At 30.9% G+C, this 20,534-nt stretch overlaps 1 protein-coding gene across 1 annotated transcript; it reads left to right on the top strand.

Moving 5' to 3' along the window:
- The first annotated feature begins 3,171 nt into the window (after nt 1–3,171).
- LOC139839489 (dehydration-responsive element-binding protein 3-like) lies at nt 3,172–4,274 on the top strand. The gene is made up of 2 exons (XM_071829563.1): nt 3,172–3,277; nt 3,919–4,274. The coding sequence occupies exons 1-2, from the start codon at nt 3,172–3,174 to the stop codon at nt 4,272–4,274; spliced, it is 462 nt and encodes a 153-aa protein (XP_071685664.1).
- The last annotated feature ends 16,260 nt before the right edge of the window (nt 4,275–20,534 follow it).

Below are 20,534 nucleotides of genomic sequence, written 5' to 3'. Positions count from 1 at the left end.
ACAAATCAATTGAAAACTAGTGTACTAAATTGAAACAGGGTTCCATTTGTTCAAACAAGATCACTAGTCAACCTAGTAACAATAATCAACACCCACAAGAATGGTTCTTAATCAAAACTCATAATTATCATGCATTAACGAATATTAGGGTATTTTTCGGGCCTTAAATACCTGCCAAAACTACCTGGACCGACCTACCTCCGCGCCACGGCCCATATCGTCGCGCCACGACAACTAACTTGAACTGGAACATCCTTAAATCCTCTCCTGAGATTGAAACTAGGCAAACACCGTGCCGCGACCAAATTTGTCGCGTCGCGACATATAGCTTGTTCTGAACCCTTCTTTAAACCCCTTCCTGATAACGAAACCTTAAGATTATCGCACCTCGGTCTAAGTCTCTGCGCCGCGACAATTAACTTATTCTGATTCTAACCTTCCTTTGCACTTTTTCAACACTAATAATAACTTAGAACCAAAATACCCGATATGTACTTAACGTTTCCAACCCCGGAGCACCAGTAGTAATAATTGATTAACAACATGCCTCAAAAACTCCATAAAACGCCACTCTTCAACAATAAACTCTTCAAACTCGGAAGTTCTCAATATAATCATTATAACCGCCAAATCGTATCCGAACGGACTAAAATGTGATCGATATCGCTAAGGAAAACGTGTATAAAATATGCGATATCAACTAGTGAAATAACCCGTGGAATCACGAGTTTGGTTAAACGAAACTGTTTAATGATATGTTTTATGAATTAAGTGAATGTAAATGTTAAAGTCGTTTAGTTTAATGACCCGTAAAATCACGGATTCTGACTAAGAAACTTGTCATTATTTTTACAAACATATTGAGACATGTATTTTCGCAGACACATGTAACGTAATTAATCCCGTAAAGAGAATCCATATTTGAATATTAATATTATAATAATAAATATTATATAATAATAATAATAAAAATAATAATAATAATAATAATAATAATAATAATAATAATAATAATAATAATGATAATGATGATAATAATAATAATAATAATAATAATAATAATAATAATAATAATAATAATAATAAAGTTTGCTTAAAAATTGAGTATTTACATTTTTAATAATAATTATTACTAATAACAAATGTCTTCTAATATTTTTTTAAAAAATTGTAAAGATTAAATTATATCTTAATCATAATAATTAAATTATAATTAATTGTAAAGATTAAATTTTAATTGTAAATTAAATTGATTTATAATGTCATCCAAGTGGGTTAGATTTTTTTCTATTTTCTTTTTGATTTTTTTAATGAAGAAAAATTCCTATTTATATTGTCATCATTATAGAATTTTAATATTAACTATAGATTAGGTAAATATATATTTTATTTTACTCTTTTCAGGATTAAATAATTTATTTGATAAGCTACTTTACATAAATTGCATAGTCCAACAAAATAAGTTATGAATAGGGATGACAATGGATCGGATGAAGCCATATTCATATTTATATTCATTTAGTTTTGTTCATCTATATTCATTTCCGTAATCATTTAAATTCAGTTCATACATCCATAGTCATATCCAATGAATTAAGCGAGTTATTGGATACTCATTGGACATTTAAGAAATGTTATAAAATTTAAAATTTTCTACTATATAATAAAAACAAAAACGTGGTATAACAAGAATAAATGTAATACGACCTAAATTAAAATTCGTCCATCAGACTGTATAATCTTTGCCAAAAATTGAACATAATTTATTAAATTTACTATCAAACATAGATTAAGACGAAATAAATACGTAATCTAGATGTTTATTAAGTTAGATATACATATTTATAGTGAGTATCAATCAATATATGGTTGAAAATAAAATATTTGTGTAATGCTGAATACATTTGTAATCGTTATTGTATATATATATATATATATATATATATATATATATATATATATATATATATATATATATATATATATATATATATATATACTTATGTATTTGTATATATATATACTTATGTATTTGTATATACATTTCGGGTGTAAATGGATACATTCATGGATGCAATTTTTCATCCGTATCCATTAAGGTTCATCTATATTCGTATCTATATACATTTAAGATCATCCATATCAGTGGCGATTCATGGATCGTAAATTCATGATGGCCTATACAATTTAAGTGGTAGTTTAGGAAGAAAAAAAAATCTAAATAATGCCTATTTTCTTTCTAAAAAATCATTAATTAAAAAAATATATGAGGTCATATATTTAAATTTAGTGGTGTCCTTCACAATACAAGTGATAGTTAATTAAATAATTTTTCATAATAGTGGGGTCATTGCTTATGCCTTGGACTCGCCACTGATCCATATCCGCTTTAAGGGGATCAGATTGGAAGGATATCAATCGAATCGGATGGTCATTGTCATCCATAGTTATGTGTAACATGTATATAGAAGGAAGCATATGTGTGAAGACAAGCCAATGATGCTTGTAGTTTACTATTTAGTTTTAAAAAAAAATATATTATAAGGTGTGGGATCAAACTAGACGTTGGTTATGTAATTTACATAACGTTGAATCATAATTTACATAACGTTGCATTGTTATAATTCAATAGTTGATAATCAAATAAACAAAACAATTGTCAAATTTTGTGTAAAAGATCATCATGACATAATCATTACTCCCTCCGTCCCAGATTAATTGTCCCCAGACAAAAAACACACAGTTTAAGAAATGTCATTATCACACTGTACTTTTTCTGTGTTTTTTTCTTACTTTACTGTTTTACCCTCAACTAATTAATTAGAAATCTCCCTCACATTTGTAATTTAATTAATTCATTAAGGACAATATTGTAAACTTTATCAAATTTACTTTCCATATTTAGAAGTAAACAATTAATTTGGGACGTCCCAAAAAGGAATACTGGATAATTAATCTGGGACGGAGGGAGTATCATTTAAACTAATTGGTGAAATTCATATTCATAATTATGAACTATTTAAATGGCTAAGATGTAGTTGTTTAATAAATAATGACATATTTTATCTCTTTCTCTCTTTTTGTATAAGATTTTTTTTTTTTTTTTTTTTTTTTTTTTTTTTTTAAGCAAACAACACTTAAATTATCACAAAATTAAGATACAGAAGATAGATGGCAGGAAATACCCTACACTATTGGATTACAAAAACACGAAATAAAGGAATCACGAAAGATGAGGATGTAGAGATTGCATCACGTACAAAACAAAATATTACAAGTATGTATAAGATTTAATCAGATTTGCTAAAACTCACAACTACAAAATATATATGAAGTGAAAAAAAAATACTAGCATAATTAATTCCAAATAAAAGAATAAATAAAGATTAACGAAAGATACAAAATGAAATTACAACCACGTGCGTAAAACAATTCTAGAAAAACCCAAATTCCAATTACTCCTATATATAGATTACACAAATTTTGATACCAGGAACCCTCATATATACTCCCAACTTTTTCCTATAATCATATAAAGTTCTCTCATATAACACCCCTTAATTAAAAGCTTACTTCATATTATATCAAATTTCATTAATGGGTACCGCCCAACAAACTTCAGAACTCAATTCATCGCCTTCTTCATCATCTTATTGCTCGTATTCCGGATCACGTTCAACGGTTGTTCCAAATAACTCTAAAGTTAGAGTTCCAAATAATTCATCGCCTTTTAATGTACTTTTTCTATTTCTACATTGGAATCGATATACTATAAAAATAATAATCCGTACGTACTACGAGTATTACTCCGTATATGATTGGTGATGAGACTTGAATTCATAATTAATAGACCGATTTTACATTACATGCATTTTAAAAAGTACTAGAAAAGTACTCACTATTTAATTTGTAAAACAGGTAATTCTGCTGTCCTTAATTTTCCCGAGCTCAAAGACACGTTACCTCGTCCGGTGTCCCTTTCTCGACGTGATGTACAAGAAGCCGCCGCGAAAGCAGCCACCATGCAAATGGCGGCTGCGCCATTACAACCACCAGGGGTTGTTGATTTAAAAACGACAGAAGAACTCGGTGAGATCATTGAGTTACCGAATTTAGAAGGATGTTTGGACTCACCCAAGTCATCCACTGAGTTAGTGATGGTTGACTCAGTGGATCTGTGGGTGTATCCGTCATGGTCAATGGCGGGTATCGATTGTTTTCTTGATTATATCTCCGATCCAGTGGCGGATAATGCTTTCTTGTGGGATTGCTAATTACGAGTAGTAATATATAGGATATATAAATGTGGATTCTTTAATGACTTATGCTAAAGAGTTGATTTGTAGTTATGCACTTTATTAGTTTCGGTTAGTTATTTTCAAGAAGATATTGGTTCTTCTCAATAAGAGCACCAGGAGTCGAATTTTTTTTCGGCGTTAAACAAATTAACGGTGGGGACGGTGGAAAATCTGACACCCGCCCGCCGTTAAATCGGCGTTAAAGGCCACCGCCGGGAATCATCGTTAGGCTGCTAACGGTGTAGTTGTTTGAAAATATATCCGTTGTTGAAGATAATGGTTTTGTTCTAACCGAAAATGATTGGGTTTACGAATCCGTTCGTAATATACAAACAACTTGGATCGAGAGGTGTGAAACTTACCGGAGGAGGACTAAACAATTACGAGATAGGGAAGTGCATGAGGGTCTACGATCGGATTTGGTTAAACATATATGAGCTAATCGTGAGACGTCGGGACCGATTAAGTATTGTGTTTTTTATTAAGTAATGTATTTTTTTAAGTATCGTTTTTTTATTTCATTAATGTAATTATGTTTATTAATGAAATTTAGTATCACATTTGTTTTTATAATTTTATTATATAATTAAACCAAATAATATTATTAAAAGTGTTAAAAAACAATTAAATAATGATTTAACACTGAACGAGTTCTCCTTCCTTTTTTAACCTCAGTGTTAAATTCAATGTTAAATTTAACACTGAACGACTCATAGTGGTCTAATAAGCAAAGTATACATATCTAAATTTTTTGAATTAGATTGTCTACCCATAACACTGTCATTGAAAAAGTCCTATAAATATATATAAACCTTTTCAATTACTGTAATTACATTTCTATGGATGGATAAGTTTTATCTAGATTTTGAAATGTATTTACGTTTCTCACCATTTTGTATTTTATGATAGTGTTTTTTTTATTATTATTTTTCGTTATCATGATAATGTTAATGTTATATATAGTGTTTTAATATATATATATATATATATATATATATATATATATATATATATATATATATATATATATATATATATATATATATATATATATATATATATATATATATATATATATATATATACATATATATACATATATATATACATATATATATATATATATACATATATACATACACACTAGGTTTTTTTAGCCCGTGCGTTGCACGAGCGTGTAAAATTCCGTGCAAAAAATGTAATTTGCACTTCATCGTGGCGTGTAAATAACGATACTAAAAAATAGAAATAGTATAAAAATTATTAAAGAGCTCATGGTGTTGCGTTGCATGGTGGGTAAAATAATAGTGAAAAATTAATTAATTTTTCAAACAATTATTCTTTTCAGTGTAAGAGACCGTGATGTTGACAAAATTTAAAAGTTTTTTGAGTTTAAAAGCATGTGACGTTAACAAAATTTTAAAGTGGTTTTAGGTGGTGTTAGTAACTTTATGTCTACAATTCTTTTTCTCACTATTAATGTCATTTTAATTATATATAAATTATAAATCATATACTACGTAATTTTGAGAAAATATAAGTACATTAAAAATTTATCATGGAACCTAAAATTAGTAAAGTCTAAGTTATATTATTTTAAAATTATTTATCTTACATCTATACCTATAAGGAGATTTAAACAGTTATGAACGTGCTTCATCTTGAATTATATATATATATATATATATATATATATATATATATAAGTACCATTTAATGTAAATGCATATACTTATATACGAATGAACGTATCCAAGACTAAACTAGCTTCTTTGTGCGTTGCATGGTGGTGGGTATAATCGTACAAAATTAATTGATTTTATTGAACAATTATTCTTTTGAGTTTAAGAACTCGTATTGTTGACAGAATTTAAAAATTCTTTTGAGTTTAAGAGCCCGTGATGTTGACAAGTTTTAAAAGTGATTTTCTGTACAAATGATGCTAAGACACGTGTGCGAGATTTTATCCTTCTTGCTAAGATACGTGTGCGAAATTTTATCCTTCTATAAAATAATCAACATTTACATTTTAAATATTATAAAATTTTATATTGTATGTTTAATATTAATATTTAATTTAATATAATGATATTTTGACATGTAGGATTTTATCCAACGTGTTAAGTTTGGAGCTTGTTGAAAAATTTAAACGTCACGGTTGACTAAATTTTACTAATATTTTTAAATGTATATAAGAAAATCTTCTAAATTTTTTTTTAGATATACTATTATATTTATCAAATAAAAAAATCATGTCATGCCTTTAAAAAAAATTCAAGTAAGTGGGAGATATACATTATATGTAAATATCATTTTTAACGTATACTTTAATTAATCAATTTGTTTAGAAAATAAAGGACTCTATCGTCGAATGAAGTAAGGCTTGAATTGAATTTTTTAAACATCCTTAAATAACTTTTAATCAAGATATGACATGTCACTATGTCAGTAATAACTTTCTCATATATATATATATATATATATATATATATATATATATATATATATATATATATATATATATATATATATATATATATATATATATATATATATATATATATATATATATATATATATATACATATACATATATACTAGCTTTTAAGAGCTCGTGCGTTGCACGACGACTCTTAATCAAACAAACTGGAAACGATGAGTTAAGTGATGCGGCTAGAATACCCTCTCTTTTTTCTTGAGTTATAACGGGTAACACCTGTCGAAAATCTCCGCCAAACACTACAACCTTACCTCCAAATGGTATGCCAATGCTATTTGGACTAAGAGCTCGTGCGTTGCACGACAGATCTAAAATGTAGTTTTCGTAATCATTACTATTTATTCAGTACTGAAACATTATAACTGAGATAGTCAAAGTTACCATGGAGTGATAGAGAGATCGTTTTCTATGAAGCGATGTCATATGGATATCCATGGCGGAGAATTACAGGCCGATAAATGAAGGAAAAAAATATTGTAATTAAAATCCAATGGGCACCACTATGTAACTTGCATTACATTTATCAAATAGACCACAACTTCACTAAAATATGAAGAAAATAATAAAGCCACATAAAACTTGATTTCAATTCTTATGGATTGAAAGAGCAATTGTTTCAGCTTCTTAGCTTCTTTTAAAGTCTAGTCCAATATATATACGTACGATAAATTTACACAATTAGTAATCAAGTATTTCAGTCAAAGAAAGTCAAAAATTGCTTAAATGAAAACAAACACTTTAATCACCTTGTTATATTGCTCCTACAGTGAGCTCTCGTCACATTCGGAGCACGAGCTAATAGCTTTTCCATTGCATTCCAAAATGTGCCTGAATGTATAGCATATGCATATAAATAACACACCTGATATGAGACCAATAATCAACGGAACCTACACCAGAATATCACTAATATGAGACCAATCACCAACGGAACCTACACCAATGAAAACATGACCAACCCATTAGACGTTTCAATTTGGCCAATTTTGAGAAAGTGTCGAGTTGGGTTTGTTATGTTTCATCTTAAACGGGTCACATATGTGAATTAGCTTAAAAGACGACGTGTCAAACGGGGTTTTACAATAGTTTATTTATTATGCATATAACTAAGTAACTCGCGAACTATCAAGTTCCAGAGTATTGTTGTAGCATACAATCTTAGTAATCATATTTAAAGATTCAACTGTTATTAATAGAAGCCCAGATATTAGACAAAAGAACAGTTGCTTGTTAGTTTTACCCGACCAACCTAATATTTTGATACATTTCAATTATATATAATATATATTTTCAAAGGATATACAATTTATATATTGGATTCACCCAAGCAAGTGCATTATAATAATTTATAACATAGTATCAACCGAACAACATATGATCAAGGAATCTAAAGAGATATGACCTGTGTAGTAAGGAGTTCAAGATTTCTTCTCAAGACTGATAAAATTTAAATAATTAGACATTTTTGTTTTACCCACAAATTGGCACAATATCATTACTGTATTAGAGGAGATATAGTGTTTGTGACTCATATTTAGAAGAAATCATTTGTTTCATGTGTTATGTATAACCATAATTTTCTGTTCACCATATAGTTACAAATGATGCAACTATAATTTGCAGATCATCATAAGCAAAGTTACATAAATAATATTATAGCATTCTAAGGCAGTATGTGATCAACTAAATATGTGTTGATGCTTGTCCTGATCAATTTTAACTTCATTTGAAACCATCTAATGGTAACCAAATAGAAAATTCGCTTTATCAACTGGTTATAAATCGAGTTACTTAGATAAATGTAGGCAGTTAAGAATCGCTGAGAAATATAAATATTACTCACAATGTGTGGTGCCTGCTTCGTCAAAGACCCTTATCCAGCTCTACAACGCCATTTGAAAGACAATTTTGTTAAGAACGTACTATATATATTTGTTAACATGTTATCTCGATCGTTGATGGCTTCTACAATTTTAGCCCCTAAAAACGCATTGATCTGCATATATTTTACACCAAATAATGAAAAACTTGTGCTCAATTGGCTATTAGTACAAAACATAATGCACAATTATCTAGTCAAAAATTAGCCATTTTGAATTTCTAAAACCAAAATAAGTTGCAAAATAGAGTTCTAAAAGTAGTAAACATCCCATGTAATATACATTTGTCATATGAAAATCTGATTAATAAGAATCATATATGTATAATCATGGAACAAAAGTAGACGATCAAACGGCAGCCCCAACAATGAAGATGTCCTGATAAAGTTATACGTATGAACCAAAGATCACCACATTAATTAAAAAAATTAATACTGCTCAAAAAATAATATCGATTACTGATTAGTTATTAATGATAATTAAAAAAGATGAAATTAATACTAATCAATCAAAACCTGGACATATATCTGGTCATGCCGGTCGCCGAATGTTCGTTGAGCCGTTCTACTACCTGGAATTCATTGAAACTTTTATCAAACACTTGGTATGCAACAACCAACAATATAATTTGAGAATTAGTGTTCTAACATGGTTTTTTCCTTCACATAATTTGCAGACCTAATAATACACGTAACGTAGTAACTACTTTAAACAAAATTACAAGTAAAATTGATAACATGGGACATGACATATGTGTTATACCAGCAAGAAAAAATTCTTATTTGTTAAGATTCTATATACCTTCTGAGACATACTATACATATAATCCATAACCATAATAATGATGTAGAATGATTTCAACCTGCAAGTAAATTATCGTTGTTAGTAGCTATTATCAAATTGATTATTATGTTTAAACATCTAATTTTAAAAATTAGATACTTAATTAGGTTTTATTAGTAAACATAAAGTGGAAATCTGATATCAAATAGAAAACGATAACGCAAACCTGTATACAAATCGCTATTCTTGCACTCCAGTTGGGCCGTCGATCAAGTGATTATCGCCGATGAAGAACATCTGGTTGTCATCTGATTCGGTCATGATTGGGACAAAACTTGTATACAGGTACGCAAGAAAACTCTAGCGATTTCTATTACCCATCGGAGACAGTATAAAAAATTTATACCATCATGTGCGTAAAAGTGTACCGATTAAATATGTTGTAGCGGCTAAGATTATTAAGGCAACCGTAGGCCATAATCAGCACTGCAAAAGGTTATGGGTGGATGAATGTTTAAGAGAGAGAGGGACGATGGGTAATACGGAGTAGATCTGGTATTATTTTTTTGAAAAAAAATATGACTTTAATAGGAATTGAGGAATGTCATTGGTCTTTTAATTCTAACCGGTAGGATAATGTTGATTAGCATTGGGCCACGTGTTATTTTGTGGTAATTAAGCAAACTAATTGTGATTAAATTCGGGATTAACACGTGGATTATAATTAGCAGATTAATTCTTGATGTGACATGTCAGCAGTATATCTCATGCTTTATGTGATGTAGGAGATATGGAAAGGTTCAATAGAGAACCAAAAAGTTACAGAACTAACTAATGTGCACAGATTTGTATTTATGCACAATTGTGTACATTAAAGAAGTTTTGTATTGGTACACAATGGTGCACATTAAAAAAGTTCTGTATTGATAAAAAAAGTTCGGTATTGAACTTTTGGGTATATATATATATATATATATATATATATATATATATATATATATATATATGTTATATATGTGTGTGTGTATATTAAAAAAATCATGATAATAATATTATTATTTTTTTATTTTGAAAACTAATTATATTGATGATAATGATATTATTATATATAGTTTAAAAATGTCATTATGTAAGAATAATCTAAATATACTTCTCCCTTCCTTTAATATGATCCATTCTGTATTGATCAATTCTATTAATACGAGAGTGGCTGATTTCTAGGTGGATCGACCAATTGAGATATTGGCGCCTGAAATGGTACCTCCTGTTGTGGTAAGTGATCATGTCATTATGCCGGTTTCACTGTGTTTGTGGTTTAAATTGTGAAGGGAATTGCTATGTTATTGAAAATATTGATGGTGTTGGTGATTCTAAGGTCGTGCTAAATTCGGTTAATATTGTGTCGGGTCGATTCTCTGTTGGTTATACCGTCTCCGAGGCTTCTTTATAAAGATATATTAGTAGGGTCGTTCCTACGTCCTTGCCAGTGTTCGATTCGATTGAGAGCTTAGACGTCGAATACGATGATCATTGGTCATTCAAAGAGGTTTTGATTAGATCCTCTTCGAACTCGTGCCCGGCTAAGAGTGGTATAAAAGCGTATGGAATTGTGGCTTGTAGTAGTGCTAGTCGTTGCTCGAGAGGATGTGGGTTTAGATTTTATGTCTGTTGCCTTACATTCAATAGGGATTACAAAAAACAAAACAAATGTTTGAGTAGGCGATGGCAGCATTTGATACAATGATGAAGAATATGGAGAGCATATCGGGAAACCTACTATTATCAACCCTAGCGATCTCACTAAGATACTAGCTAAAACAAGAAAACAAAAGATAAAAAACTGGTGCAGGGAGCTGAGAGGGATAAATTCGAAGAGTTCATAGAAGACATTTGAGCGGGTTCGTCGGTTTAAATCGATATAGACAGGTTTTAATCTTTAGCTCGTATGGGTAAATTGGTCTCCATTTATTGTATCGAGTGTTCATTTTGTTGCTTGCAATGTCGTGGGTTTCTTTTACTTTGTTCCATTAGGTGTTGTTTAATGTCGTGATCTTTTGTTGTGGTATAGTTTTAGTTTAGCTTATCGTTGGTTTGAAGTTTTTAGGAGTTTCATCTTATATATTGATGAACTTCTATTTAGTTATAAAAGGTTTTCCTTTTAAAAAAAAAAAAAAAAAACTATAACAAAACGAAGTTTATGATAATCATAAAGTTACAACAGTGAAAATCATAAAAAGTGTATAATTTATTGATTTGCTCAAGGCACTAGAAAACACGGGGTCGAATCTGATCAGATTAAGATGTAAATAACGATATACGGGTCTCAGACAGTTGAAATCTATTTAATAAAGTCGTCCGCAAAGCTCTGACTACCGCATCCAGCATATCTGGATCTAACTATAGTAAGGATATCAAATTAGATTAAGATGTAAATAAAGAATATATATGCATTTAAGTTATGTTTGTTGTAATCCCATTTATATATATATATATATATATATATATATATATATATATATATATATATATATATATATATATATATATATATATATATATATAAATGGGATTACAACAAACATAACTTAAATGCATATATATATATATATATATATATATATATATATATATATATATATATATATATATATATATATATATATACTATATGCATCCGGATCCCGATTCATGGATCTATCGGTCCGAGAAGAAAAAATAAGAGGATCGAACCATCTCTTCTGACTCTTTTTCAAACATATATATATTTTTCAAATATATATATATATATATATGCTTAAGACCCGCAAGATTTGCGGGTTTCGGCAATAAAAATTTCAAATATAATATATTATTTATGAGCACATCAATGAAATCGAGAAAAATTGTTTGTATGAAACAAATCAAGGCAAAGCATAAACTTGAACAAAATTGTAGATAAAAATTAACTTCCATAAGTTCCAATTTGAAACTAAATGACTTCTATGAGAAATGTACATAAAAGAGTACAATACTATACTACATAAAAAAATACATTTATGTGCTGAGCTACGTTATAAACAACTTGTTTTTGAAAATGGCATAGCACCCAAGTAATAGCTGAACAGATCACTTGGAGCTTTGTTTTGATTCCTTTGAAACACTCCACACTTCAAATCCAATCGGTAATCGCTGACCAAGAATCGAATGTAGGGAATCAATACAAATCATGGTCCTACTCCAATCATCATGAGCAACTTGACATGGTTTCAAGATTGCGCAACTAATTCAATCCACTAAGCATAAAGGAGAATTTAACGAAGCTATACCCACTGAGAAACAGTAGATATTCGTTTTGATTCTTTTACTTAACATTCAAATAATATGCAAAATTAATTGAGTTTATCAAACAATATGAGGCGTCAATGGAATTATTTTAACCATATCACAGTTAGTTGGTTATTATTTTAACCGTTTGATGTAGGATTACCTATGTTTTTGGCCTATAGGATGTACAACTATTAAAAAAGTATCATAGTTAAAGTTCGTTAATTAAGAAAGATGTTATTCAAAGTACGCTACGCACTCACAAATAAATATATAACTTCATAGCAGCCATTGAACTAACACATTTAGTTATAAAAATTCAATATTCTTTCACCAATATATAATATCAACAACCCAAAACCCCTTACTACCAACATCCAACTTGATAAAGACTATAATCTAAGAGAGCAATAAGTTCAAACATATTGGCTGAGACATGTACAGATCTTATAAATTTATTTCAATTTGTTTGTAATACAACCAATCTTATTTGTCCCTCATTGCACATTTAAAAATGTTAGTCAACCTACTCATTTTACTGCCTCAAATCAAAATCTATCATAAGTGTCAAAATGGACAGGTTCCGTAACACATCATAGACAATAAGGATGGTATTCTGTACGGAACCGTATCGAACCGGTACCGAACCAAACGATATCGATACCGAATTCGTCTCAAAGTGACTACCGAATACCGAACCGAATAGATAAATCGATACCGGTTCGGTACCGGTTTCGGCTTCAAAATTTCGGTACCAATACCGGTACCGAACCGAATTTGGTTACACCATACTTTATTTTTTTTCAAAAATCTATGTTTGCAATATGAACTTTGTTCGAAGCTCGGTAATTAAGTTTTTGTATATTTAACAACATTTGTTCCATCATGGTAAACATCCATATCTTATCAATATCTTTTCTAATTTCTAATATTAAGCAAAATAAATGTGTTAAGTTTTTCCTTTAGGAAAATGCCATCAATAATGCACTTAGAATACCAAATAGTAGTGTTCAATTCAAACTTCATATTGGCAAATTACAAATTTAATTTAGATTTAACAGAGCACACTACAAACGTTACTCAGTTAGTTACTGTACCCTCTTCCAATGACTTGAAAACTAAGCAAAAGAGAATTCTGAAAGAGCATACATAAATCCTTTAGTGTTGATTCCATTTGCATCAGTAACATCATAAACTATTGTCAAGAAAGTCTTGACTACTTTGTAAAAATCTAGACTACTTGCAAAAATAGGTATCTAATTCGGTTTTACCGGTACCGAACCAATACTGAACCGATCAATACCAAAACCGAAAAAGCCTCAAACTAAAAACCGAATCCCTATCGGTACCAATACCGGTATTGCGGTACTCAAGCTCATCCCTACATGGCAACATACCTTAGCTTCTTGCTGACCGATAGGGATCCCGATTCAGACTATTAGCTGAGCACCAAATAGTTTTTTATACTACATTTTTGTATAAACCTGGCAGATGTAATACCCTTTGACTCGGCAGAGAGAAGTCCACCTTCAAATTTCAGATTACCTTAAAACGTTCCAACAAATTTCATACAGCCTATATGTGCTTAGCACACTTATCTGGTCCACCTCAACCTCCCACCGCAGCCGGTGCTTCTACCAATTTGAACGATAATCACATTGTTACCGCCATTCATAGCATCCACCAGTTCTATATTGATCTTTACACGCCTCAAGCTTTGATCACTTACCTGCACGAGATAATAAGTGGCCCATTACAGTCTAAATGTGAAGCTGAAGTGGGAAAGTACACTTGTTATAGAAACTGCATATTTTAAACAGAGTTTACCTTGTTTGGAGTAGCATATCTATCTCAGTGAAATAATGGCTCATATATCCGAGCATTCGAGAGCGTGTCTAATTTCTGCCGCAATGACACTATCATAATGCAAATTCAATGTAATAAGGTAATGTGCAACACAAATTTTACCTAGACATTTTAATACTTTTATTTTTGCTTCCTTTAGTCTTCACAATTACATGAGCATTCTTTAAGATGGTATTCATATCATTCTTTATGTGCCATAAAAAGTAGGGGAATTGCCTCAAATACACTTTTTAAAAAAAATTTCGTTCAAAATACACTTTTTTTAAAAAAAATTATCTTTTTACACCATTAGGTCGACCAACAATATGGTCGACCACCCCTTTACTTGGTCGACCACCTCATTTTTCAAGGTGTTCGACCAAACTTCAATCAGAGCATGGTCGACTACCATGTAAACATGGTCGACTACCATGTAAACATGGTCGACTACCACCTCAATTGGCTATGGTCGACCACAAAGCAAAAAAACAACGCGGGCGACCAATGAGTTGGTTGACTTCCCTGGATTCAGGTTTCACGCATCCCGAAATCTGCAAAATCCGTGCAAGTCTATTAAACAGTGTGCTAAGGATAGCACCAAGAGACAAAAATATCAAAAGTAATGAATAGGAGTAACGATGACTTAGAAATGTGTTTGAGGATCAAGAATCTTTAAAAGTCAAGAATGACGTTTTTCGGTTCGAAAACCAAAGCACCAAGGCACAAAGGTACAAAGGCACGTAATATAACAAGAATGTTATATACCTAAACATAATAGCTGACATCGAAATGCTGAGCATTTAGAAGTCAAGAATGACATCTCGCGTAATATAACTCAAACGTTTTATACATAACTATAATAGATGACATAGAAATGTCGAGAATTCCATAAGTCAAGAATGACATCCCTCGGTTTCACTAACCGAGGTGTTCTTATAAAAGATAAACTCACATGAGTCAGAGAATACGTTTAAATCGGAATGGGAGTTTCTCCCGAATTCATAACATAAGAAGGAGATGTATGTATATGAAAACAATATACATACTAATATGATACAAATAACCACATATAATAATACACTATAGGCCGGGCTGTAGACTAGACTCGCTAATGCACCCTATTTACTCGGGGTAACGACATCAATGCAGCCTAATTCCCTACAACCAAGGCTCTGATACCAACTGTAACGACCCGTCAAAGTACACTTGATGACCATCATTATCTTGGTCCCACAGCTTGATCATAACTCTAAATGAATTTAATAAATAACCTTGCATTCTTTATTTGAAAATGATTTCCTATAAAGGAAACCTACCAAAACATGTAAGTTTAGAAAAATCATACATAAATACTTAACCAAAAGTTGACCAAAACAAAGTCAACAAACACCCACAATTTAATGTATCAAAATAGAATACAAGTTAATGTTTAACAAAAGCTGCCACCATAAATATGCAGACTCACTAAGCACAGCGGAAGTAATCAATCATGAACCTGAGAATAAAACATGCGAGTAATCTGTCAACAAAAATGTTGAGTGAATTATAGATTTAATATTGCAAACAAAAATTAATTTAAACCATAAAAATTTATGTTTGAAAACATAAAAACTCATCTTGGACCACAAAATTATATGCTCGAAAACATATAAAAACATTATTCCATTAACCCGTGAGCCACCTGGTAATTCACTTAACAACTCCTTACCCTTAACAAAACCAATATAACAATATACACTAAACAGGTGTATCTTCCAAAAATACGAAGTACTAATACATTCCGTCTGTAACTGCTAGCGCGACTAGCACGAAATGGGGCTGTCAGGCCCGATAGATCTATCCATAGGATTCCCGTTCACAGTAGAAACCAGTGATTAAAATTACCAGATTAGGGAATTTTTTCGTTCGACTTACAATGAATAATTTAAACCAAATTCCACTTGTGTCCAATAAGTAAAATAGATTGCATGTATTCTTATCTCAAAAGATTTAATAATGACTAATGGGACTATAACTCACCTTAACGTAAACGAAGCAACAACACAGAAATGCGAACAGCAAATGGTAAAATGATCAAGAATGATCACAACGCCGACCTATAAATAAAGCAGGTCGATATAAATAGCTAACTTAGGTCAAGTCCTAGTATGATAGCTATAGTACTTGTTGCAAATAAGCATAGAACAACACTCAGTATGTTTCGATATAATCAGGACAGCGTTTAACACGTACTTTCTATTTTTAGAAAGTTTCTATTTTTAACACGTTTCCATTTCTGGAAAAATTTCTAGTTTTGGAAAGTTTCTATTTCTGGAAAGTTTCTATTTTTAGAAAGTTGCTATATTTGGAAAGTTTTTAACTTAGGAAAGTTTTCTTAATTAGAAAGTCAACAAAAGTCAATTGAAAGTCAAAGTCAATTGAAATTCAACTCAAAAGTCAACCTTGGTCAAACTTAGTCAACCTTGAATTTTAAAGTGTATATTATATTAATAATATAAGTTATAATATTATTTAAAGTCATATATGTATAATCATGTCATATCATAAGTTTAATTAAGTTAAATTAAATTAATATGTTAACATAAGTTTAAATGATATAATTAATATGACATAAGTACTAATTAATTAATTAAATATTAATCATAACATAAGTATTATTAATTAATAATAAATCTTTAATCATATCATAAGTATTATTAATTAATAATAAATTATTAATCATATCATAAGTATTTAATTATAATTATTAAACCATAAGTATTAAATAACTAAATTATAATTAAATAATAATTAAGCCTTATAATAATTAAATAATTAATTAATCTTTATTATAAGTTTTAATGTAATAATCCCATAACATAAGTTTAATACTCATCATAAGTATTTCTCATTAATAATAAAAGTATTATTAATCATAAGTATTATTAAACAGAAGAAAGGTTTGATAAAACCCTAAAATCGTCAATCGTAAAACAAACCAATCGACACACCAAATCAATCGTAACCACGCTTTGATACCATGTAAAGAAGTAGAATCAACAACACAGAGTTTTATCGTTAATTAGCGTAACAAACTTTCTACAATTAAGAAGAACAATACATCAACAGTATCGGGCAAAGCCCAAAAGATACAAAACCCAAAGACTCGATCCTCACTTTTATAATAAAACTCTCAATGAATTAACACCGGCATGTGTTAATCATTTACACAACATAAAACTCTCAATGAATTAACACCGGCATGTGTTAATCATTTACAAAACTAGTCAGAGAACTAAAGATGAAGATGTAAAATCGTCAGAAAATAAAGGAAGCCAGATGCAAAAAAATTCCAACCCTAAATGTAACAAAAAAAAAAAAAATAGATATACAATAAATTTACATTTCAGTCCCCTAACTTCACAAGCATATCTTTATACACCAATCTTGTTGTATTTTTAATATATACCCTGAAACAGAAAAATACTTGAACGCGAAAAATAAAAATGTAAGCAAGATAAGAATGCATATATACCTCATATATGTTTTATCATTTTTTTTAAAAGATCGTTCATATTAATTATTATATTATGTGGGAGGATCGGATGGATATCAAGCGAATCAAATGAACATTATGCTAGGAATTCGGTAGTGGACCCTAACAAGAACATGTGATTTACAATAATCACATAACCCACATACAACAAACGAATAAGCGATACGATAAATAAAACATAAACAACACGGGGATTTAACGTGGTTATATCCTAACTCCAAACACGGAAAAGGGTTTATTCCACGGGCGCAAACCAGAGATCTTTTTCTATATTTTTCTTGGACAATATTACAGGTTACAATGAGGGTATTTATAGTGCTAATCAAAATTAGGATACAAATCGAATAACTTGTTGGCTACGCACAATGTGCTTGAATGTATTGGTGAGATTACTAAGAAGGGGAAGGGAACAACAACATCTAAGGATGTAAAACCCATTACTATTCTTAAAAATCCTCTACGTTCTCAATTTGGCAATCGTGGTTCAAAAGTTGTTTCTACAACACAATTTGTTGTCAAAAAGGTTCATTGTCCCGATGGTTCTGTGTCAACTGAAAAGATTCCTATGATTCCAATGTCAAAAACTTCAAAAGCGAGTCTTTTAACGACATCAGTTAAGTCCACACAACACACAAGTCCTAAACCTGATTTAAGTGAGTAAGATGCAAAAGAACGTAAAATCAAATTGGAAATTTTGCAAAATCAATCATCTCATGTGTCAACTGAAAAGTTTGGACGTCTAACTAACAAAGGTGTTTTTCGTGTCACAGGTCATAATCTAAACTTGAATTACAAATCTGTATGGGTTCCTAAGTCCTCGACTAAGAAAGTCGCAACCAAACCAACGCAATCTGCTAGTCGGCCTAGGAAATCATCTCATGTTTTTCAATTTTCGTCTGTGAACAAAACATCTACTTGGAATAAATTGTGTGTTAAGACTTCTGATAACGATGCAAAACTTGATATTGCGTATGATGCTTCACGTAATGTGGTTTTAAATGATGCTTTATTATCTAAACTGCATGATGCTTTACGTGATTATCTTGTTTTTGATCCAAAGTTTATTGCTGGTACTAACCGTAGAGGACCCAAGAAACTTTGGGTACCTAAACTCTAGGAAATTCACATTTACAGGGTTTCGACGTCTGTGTTTGGTATATCGATTCCAGTTGTTCTCGACACATGATGGGCGATAAATCCTTGCTTGTCAACTTCATTGACAAATTCCTAGGAATGGTTACTTTTAGAAATGATGAAATTGCAGCGATAACGGGTTACGGAGATTATGTGCAAAATGGCATAACAATCAAACAGGTTTCATATGTTTAAGGTTTGGGGTGCAGTTTATTTAGTGTGAGTCAATTCTGCGATGGAGATCTTAAAGTTCTGTTTGAACATCGACAATCCTCGGTGCAATCCACCGAAGAAAATGATCTTCTTGTTGGTAAACGTTGTGCTTCACTATACACTATTGACCTCAATGATGCACTTTCACATGCAAACCATGTGTTTGTCTACTCGTTCTACCAAAGAAAATTCATAGTTATGGTATCATCGGATGTCACACCTGAATTACAAGGGTATCAATCGACTAGTCTCTAAAGACTTAGTTGATGGTATTCCAACCTTTCAATATGATAAGCATCATGTATGTCCATTATGTGGATGGGTAAGCTGAAACGGTCTAATCATCCGCTTAAGCAAAACCCCAGTACTTCATCGTCTTTGCAATTATTGCATATGGACTTATGTGGACCCATGCGTATTTCTAGCCTCGGTGGCAAGAAACATGTGCTTGTCATTGTCGATGACTATACCCGGTTTACATGAATTTTTCTTTTGCGAACTAAGTCAGAAACCCCCGACATTATCATTGAGTTCATTAAAAAGACTCAACGCTCTTTTAACAAACATGTTAAGAGCATTCGAACTGATAATGGGACGGAATTTAAGAATGCCCCGCTTGATAGTTATTTGAAAGACCAAGGCATTGAACATCAGTTCTCTGCTGCTCGGACCCCCCAACAGAATGGAGTAGTCGAACGACGTAATCGTACGTTGTGCGAAACAGCTCGAACGATGCTTGCTTACTCCAAACTACCTCCAAAAATGTGGGGGAGGCCATTTCAACTGCATGCTATACCCAAAATCGTTGTATTGTTAATAAACGTTTTGATAAAACTCCATATGAGTTATTATATGGTAGACGCCCGAATGTCAAATATTTCCGTGTCTTTGGTTATATATGTTATGTGCTTAACGATTTTGACAGCCTCGGAAAGTTTGATCCAAATGGCGATCAAGCCATATTTCTCGGTTATTCTTCGAACAAAGTTGCTTATCGGGTTTATCACAAACGGACAAAAACGATTAAAGAGAGCATCAATGTC

Source organism: Rutidosis leptorrhynchoides, chromosome 4 (genome assembly GCF_046630445.1).
Source record: "Rutidosis leptorrhynchoides isolate AG116_Rl617_1_P2 chromosome 4, CSIRO_AGI_Rlap_v1, whole genome shotgun sequence".
Classification (NCBI taxonomy): Eukaryota; Viridiplantae; Streptophyta; class Magnoliopsida; order Asterales; family Asteraceae; genus Rutidosis; species Rutidosis leptorrhynchoides.
Note: the sequence above shows the minus strand (reverse complement) of the source record. Positions and strands in the feature narration are given on the sequence as shown.